At 46.7% G+C, this 7365-nt stretch overlaps 1 protein-coding gene across 1 annotated transcript; it reads right to left on the reverse strand.

The window, feature by feature from the left end:
• Positions 1–2920: 2920 nt before the first annotated feature.
• Positions 2921–6881, reverse strand: LOC136502286 (ABC transporter G family member STR-like). The gene is made up of 4 exons (XM_066497737.1): positions 6348–6881; positions 6053–6232; positions 4637–4905; positions 2921–4505 (listed from the first exon to the last, which is right to left on the reverse strand). Exons 1-4 carry the CDS (start codon positions 6879–6881, stop codon positions 2921–2923), a joined length of 2568 nt encoding a protein of 855 aa, XP_066353834.1.
• Positions 6882–7365: the final 484 nt, after the last annotated feature.

A 7365-nucleotide genomic window follows, 5' to 3' on the forward strand; every position in this document is an offset into this window, starting at 1 on the left:
GCTGGTGATGATCCAGGTAGTCACATGATATTGCGATGGCATGATCTTCCAGCAGGTTGGGAGTGACCCACGAGTTGGTGTGGCCTTGCCCTCGACAAGCCAAGAAAGGCCTGGTTCATCCTTCGTGAAGAGGAGGAGGTGAAGCTCTAGCACCTTCTCAAGGAGAGAGGACTATCGATGGAGTCCGATTTTGCCCCTTACCAAGGTGAGGCTCAAGGAGGCCTTGGAGAGGGTTGGGCTCATCCATCAGGCCATGACAATCGACCTACCACACATTGTAGAGGTAAGTCGCTACATTTTTTGTGTTGTCCTTGACTCCTTGGCCTTTCAATGGTTGTCTCAAGCATGCCTGCTTCTTGTCTCATATGATCTAGAGATGATGTCGATCCGGAAGTCCCAATTTCTTCAGGAGGAGCATAGTCGAATGGTGCAAGAAGCAACGGTGTCATGATAGGTTGATGAGCTTAGGCGCTAGCTAGAGTCCACCTGCCATGAGTCCCAAGACTAAGCTGTCTGAGGCAATGGGAGCATAGGCAATGGAGCTACATGTGGTCGAGTAGGTGACTGCTGCCGAGCGGGAACTTGTCACGGTGAAGGTCCACTTGGCGAAGACTAAGGTAGCACTTTAGAAGTCCTTGGAGGCTCTAGAGGCAGAGCGGAAGGCCTGGTCAGGACACCAAACAAGAAGTGGTTGCTGCTCTAGGGGCAGATGCTTAGGGTAGAGGAGTCAAATGCTCGACTACTCGAGAGGTTGACCCGGCAAGAGGAAGGGCTCTCCATTCTCGAAAATGCCCACCTTGGTACATATCTGTTCCGCCCTCGGTTGATGCCTTGATTTTTCCTTTCCTTTGCTTCTAAATTTGTTGTCTTTTTCTAGAACTGGGTGGAAAATAAACCTGTTGAAGTATGGTCGGTTCTATGGATTTTATGGTTCTAGACTATCATCATCATCATAGCTGCATCGATCCGGTCGAACCTCACTGTTGACGGTAATAGGTTAGATCTAGATGGTTTGTAGATCTGTTTATATCAAATAGTCGATTGTTTGCGTGGCATATCATTTTTCACCGGATTCATTGGCTCTACACCACGTATTGATCAAATGCAATTTAGCCAGTGATGCATCTTTGACGCATACATGTTAATAGCTTAATGGAAAAGATCATTAAAATTAGGTGCATTGTATTCGCTACTATAAAATCAATCACGACCCGCGAGCATTGTAGTTCTTAACAGCCGATTTCTTCTCGTATCGGCTATTTGGTCGATTTTCCCATCTGGCTGCTCCTGAAGCGGCCACACTTAGAACTGTCCGGGCAAAACTGGCACATTCCATCCTAAATTACTGATAAACTTTCTCTCCTTATCAATTGCAGGTTAAATTGACTGGCATATCTTTGGGAAATTCGCAGGGTCGGCTGGTCCTACGTTGAAGCCAAGCGGATCTCCGGGCTTGCTCCGAACAGATCCTTCTGGCTTGCTGTGTGCCAGGCGCATCGACGCGTTTTTGTGCCGACAGATGGTTTTTTATTAAGAAAAGAAATGGGCACCCAAATTCAGTTCAAGACGGGATTTGAACCTAGGTGGTTGGGTGCATTGCCACACCTCTCACCCAACCAGTTAAGCCGCTCCATCTCGCTTCAAGGACAAGATTAATTTCCAACAATCTATGTTGGGGAATTCCTTGTGTGCCATTAAAAAAGATCGCAATGCCTTGTTTGCTCCTAAAAAAGTTCAGCGGTCTTCAGGGCCACTGCTCTAACTTTTTTGTGCCCTCCATGCCACTACTATCGGTTTGGGCTCTAACGCCGTCAAACTGCAGGTGTGAAAAGACAAAAATACCCTTAAGTCTAAATATGTCATTAATTTTTTTTGAGCATCTTAACGACTTCAAATGAAAAAAACTCAAAACTAGAAAGTTGTAGATCTCGTCGAGATCTATAATTTTCATATAAAAATTATCTTCATTTAATTCCGCAAAAAAGATATGATTTTTCTAAGATATATTAATCATGTCAAATCATATTTTTTTGCGGAATTAAACGAAGATAATTTTTATATAAAAATTATAGATCTCAACGAGATCTACAACTTTCTATTTTTGAGTTTTTTCATTTGAAGTCGTTAAGACGCTCAAAAAAAATAATGACATATTTAGACTTAAGGGTATTTTCGTCTTTTCACACCTGCAGTTTGACGGTGTTAGAGCACAAACTGACGGCAGTGGCATGGAGGGCACAAAAAAGTTAGAGCAGTGACGCTAAAGGCCGCTGAACTTTTCTAGGGACACACAGGGCATTGCGATCTTTTTTAATGGCACACGAGGAATTCCCCCATCTATGTTCTTGAGTCGCACACTAGCATATAGCCACTTTTTTTTGAAGGAAAAAACGAGGGTGGAACTGGATCCGAAGAAAACAATGTAACATTGATGACATTGGCATGTACTTCAATTATAATTAGGCCACTATAAATGGGAGTTTCATTCTCATTTAATAGGGTGCCACCTAAGCAAATTTGCTGACAGGGCAAAGAATTAAATAAGAGAGATGAAATGAGTTTCATCTAGATAAAAACCGGATGGACATTGTTTCCATGTCTGAATATGTTACAAAGAGCATATTAAACGCAAAAGTTGAAACTATGCATTGTAGTTAGAAGGTTGTGTTAGTTCAACCATGGAGCAAATCCTATTTACTGATGTGACATACTTGGAGACAAGAAAATGAAACTATGCATTGAGATTGGCTTTAACATAAAAAATTATCTCTTTTTTGTCATTCAATCAAATACTAGAAATTCTTAATACAAGTTTTCCATAATACAAATTAAACTTCTATGAGTAGAAAATCTGCTTGTTGCAAATGGATCTACCATATATGGATATGCCGCATACATCTTTGCTGAAAACATCGTTCGCTTACTTCCTCTCGTTCTTGGAGTAGAATCTTAGGACCACATAGAAGATGAGTCGGTAGAGCACGCCCCAGGCAAGGAGAATTGCAACATCTATCCAGATGTTATCAATTTGTATGTCCATGGTGGAAAGCACATCTTGGCCTACCAGGGGGCATGTCGTTGAGGTGGCATTCAGGTTACTGACTTGCCCCAGAGGTCCAGGTGAAAGTTGATTTTGTGTGCCAACATAGCAATGGTCTCCTTTGAACTCATTCACAAGCAATGCCTCAAATGGATATTTTATGGCAGAGATATAGTGGAGCCACCTCCATGCCATAGGGATCCTCGTCCGCTTCAGGAAGAATCCACAAGTGATGAAGAAGAGTGCTGTTGTCGCAATCACGACAGCATATCCAGTGATGTAGCTTGGAACAAGTGCACTGACCAGCATCACGTATGCATTGGTTGTTATAAGTGATGCAAACAGGATTATCCAAAAGTTAACCAGGTTGCTTCGTAAATGGAGCATGTACTTTGTGATGACTGCAAAGGTGAACCCCTGAATGGCAAAGAATGGGAGATAGACGATTAGAGAGGATATCACGTAGGATGATGCACGGTAAGCATTGTGGGACCTCTCACGGATGAAGATAAAGCGCTCCTGGATGAATGTGGGAACAGCATCATTGGAGGAGAAGAATACAAGGCAGACTGCAAAGATGTAGAAGTTGAGGAGGCGATTGATGGTTGTGAAGTTGGAATCGCTGAGGCGGTGGAACAGCGTCGAAAGAATGAGTGCCATAACTGTGAGGACAATCTCCCGGGAGAGGAATAGCTCCGGTGTGCGCACCACGTTCAGAGCAGTACGCCATGAGAGCACAGCGACCTCCCTGAGCCAAGGATTAGCAAACTTGGGGCCATCCTCAGGAGCATCTAGTGGTGGTTCCAGTTCAAGCTGGTACTCATGATAGCTTGGTTCCTCCGGCTTGAAAACTGGTTCATGAGGGGATTGAGGAGGAGGTGCATGGTGTGGCGTAGCGACACGGCTGCGCTGCTGGTAGCTCGACATTGGGGTCCTTGCTGGCGTTCGAGCAGGAGTACTCCATGTAGGCTTACGGTGGGGCGTCCCTGTGACTCCATGGTAAACCCAGACTGAGAAATCCTTGTAAAACTGTGATGCAAGTCTTGGATGGTAAGTTGAGGTTCCGGTATGAAATGGTGTATGTGATTTCCTCTCAAGAGAATTGTCGAATTCTTCCTCATCATCATCGATGTTATAGGACTCGAAGTTTGAGAAAGTATTAGCATGAGGTGTTCCAGTTGTGACCGAGAACTGGTTGCTCTTGAGCTGCATCTGTCGGAACTGCACTGATTTCTGGTGTGGTGTTCTTGGTGTCTTGGGTATTGGTGTTTTGGCAGCTTCATCAGTTTTACTGCCATCCCTCTGGTAGGCAACTAGAGGCTCAAGTCCAAGTGTTGATTCATCGTACTCCTTGATGACATCCAGGAGGTACTCGATGCTGTTCTCACCATCAGGTACAGGTCGGCCAAATCCAGCAAGGTGTGCGGGAAGTGTGATAGGACTTCCTAGATAGATTAGCCTTCCTCTGAATGCATCAAGTATAGTAGGTAGTTAATTAGAATGTCATATGAAGTGCTTACACAACTGATGAGTACTTAAATGTGCTTTCAGAAATGTATAGTTTTCCTCAAAGTAAAGGCTTTTGTCTGTAATTACCTTGCGAGGATGACTATTCTGTCGAGAAGCATCTGAATCCTGAAAGATGGCTGGTGAATTGTCATTAGCACAATGCTTCCCCCCTTTGCAATTTCTTTCACTTTCTCTACCACACTGTATGCACTGGTGGAATCAAGGCCAGAGGTCGGTTCATCAAGAAACAGCAGAGATGGTTTATGGATTATGTCAGTGCCAATCGACACCCTACGGCGTTCCCCGCCAGAGACACCTCGTATCCCTTCATCGCCAATGTATGTGTGAGCTGTTGTCTGTTATTTTGACATTCAGAGCTTAATCAAAATTGTGAATGATATCCTCAAGTGAAATTAGAGGGAAACAAATGAAATTATACTGTTGAGCTACTATTGATCAGATTTGGACAGATAATGGACACTATATGAAGTCTATTGTGACTATATGTTGGGACTCTTAGATTGTCTTCAGATTACCATTCATCAGTTTGACTGCATATTGTCAATAAGTGAGAAGGTACACAAAACAATAGTACTATAAAAAATATGACGTTGTGTAATTTCTAATCGGTTCAAAACATTAGCTTAGCTCCTGAAACCTGTTACGGTTTAGTCCCACATCAGATATCGATGGTGAGAGAGCACAACATATAAGGTGGGACAGTTAACCTATCAGGCTAGTCTTTTGGGTTGACTAAGGCCCAAAGGCCTTAAATTTTGTCAGCTCCGTTCGACCTGGGACCTGTGGGAGTGCAGGTTCGTACCACCAGTTCCAACAATTGATATCGGAGCCACCCAGAGTCAGAAAAGCTAAAGTGATAAAAAATCTCAAAAAATCTCTGAGTGTCATATCATGGCGGGGGCACCCCGACATGTGACTATGGCGGGGGCACCCCGATATGTGACTATGGGAACCGGAGCCGCCCAGGGCTAGAAAAGCTAAACTCGATAAAAAAAATCTCGAGTGTCACATCATGGCGGCGGCACCCCGATATGTGACTACGGGGGAGATTGTTGAGATTTAGTCCCACATCGAATATCGATGGTGGTTGTTGAGGTTTAGTCCCACATCGAATATCAATAATGGGAGAGCACAACGTATAAAGTAGGGGTTGATGGGGCAGTCCAACCTATCATAGTCTTTTGGGTTAAGTAAAGCACAAAGACCTTATATGTTATCACTCAACCCAAAGGTTTTATATGTTGTCAGCTCTGGTGGACCTAGGAATAGCTCTAGGATCAAGAACTCGGTGGTCGCCAATGGTTCCAACAAAACCATGGTCATGGTTGCCAACTTTTTGGATACTGAACGGAGTACAAATTCGTGTTAGAGATTTTTAGTTTGATGAGTAGACAATGAACCAAATGCTACAATTCAATCTTTTATTAACAAAAAAAAAACGGATGCTAGTGGAGCAGAGCACAAAAGAGGGTAATATATAACCTGCAAACCCAGCTGCTCAATGAGCTCCCACACCCGATTGAGCTTCTCAGCCCTGGAGAGCGACGGAGGCAGGCGGACCTCGGCGGCAAACCTCAGCGTCTCCAACACCGTGAGCATCGGGAACAGCTGGTCATCTTGCATCACGTAGGATGAAATCTGCTTCATGTAGCTCGTCGTCACCTGGATGAATGATCATCAGAAACCTTATTCAGTTCATCGATCCATCGATCTTCAGGTCTAAATACAACACGGAATGCAACAGAACATCGTCAGGTGTGTTAGTTAGTGCTCTTACCGATCGCCCGTCGATGCTGACGGACCCCTCGAGGCTTCCCTTGGCGATCCTGCCGGCGAGCGCGTCGAGGAACGTCGACTTCCCGGCGCCGCTGGGCCCAAGGATGGCGGTCACCTGTCCGCGGAGCGCCTGGCCGGAGATGTCGTTGAGCAGGTACACCTCCTTCTTGACCTTCACCCCGTCCTTCTTCTGCTTCTTGATGACGCTGTAGGACAGCTCCTTGAACTCCAGCCCCTGCCCGGGGAAGTTGACCTTCTCCCCCGCGCCCGGCACTGGCCGTACGGGGACGTGTCCACCGCCGCCGCGGTGGTGGTGCTGCTGCCTCCCGCGCGCGTCCCCCGCGGCATCGAGGAGGCTCTCGAGGCTCTTCTTGCGCTCCGTCTGCCACGCGGGCATCTCAGCCGCAGCTGTGGTAGTCCTCCGAGCGTCGCCCGCCCGTTCCGTGGCGTGGTGAGTGGCATGCATCTCGGCCCGCTCCATGCGATGCCCGACTGGCCTCTCTGCCCGCTCCGCGCGGTGACCGCCAGCCGGCATCTCGGCCCGCTCCATGCGGTACCCGGCTGGCCTCTCTACCCGCTCCGCGCGGTGACCGCCGGCCGGCATCTCGGCCGCAGCTCTGTGGCCTCCGTTGGCATGCTCCCGGCCGTGCCTCCGAGGGCCCGCCGTCACCTCGTGCTGCTGCTGCTGCTGGCGATGCATGCTTGTGCTAGCTTAGCCTGCGCTGCAGCTGCTCCTCTGCTAGTATGCTCTGATCTTATAGGGGTTATTATATATATTATAATTATATTGGTGCTACCTTGCTTTCCCTGGGAACAAGGAGGTTTCTGAGTCTGCTATGTGGTGTTGGTCGCGGCCAAACACAGCCAAAAATGGGGTGTTTTGTCTGGTATTGCAGCATTGGAAGTAATGTTTCCGCGGGCCTTGGTTTTGCAGGAGCCTCTTTGGTGCATAGCTCCGGATCGTTGGGATCTGCAACAATGTGCTTGGCCGCTTGTGGTTTTGTAACAGTAGTGATAGT

This window comes from Miscanthus floridulus, chromosome 13 (genome assembly GCF_019320115.1).
Source record: "Miscanthus floridulus cultivar M001 chromosome 13, ASM1932011v1, whole genome shotgun sequence".
NCBI classification, from domain to species: domain Eukaryota; kingdom Viridiplantae; phylum Streptophyta; class Magnoliopsida; order Poales; family Poaceae; genus Miscanthus; species Miscanthus floridulus.

Coding starts and splice junctions, on each gene's coding strand:
- LOC136502286 (XM_066497737.1), bottom strand. CDS start 6,881: ATGCCGGCTGGCGGTCACCGCGCGGAGCGGGCAGAGAGGCCAGTCGGG. Junction 6,233..6,347: donor TCAGCATCGACGGGCGATCG/GTAAGAGCACTA, acceptor TCATTCATCCAG/GTGACGACGAGCTACATGAA. Junction 4,506..4,636: donor AGAATAGTCATCCTCGCAAG/GTAATTACAGAC, acceptor TGATGCATTCAG/AGGAAGGCTAATCTATCTAG.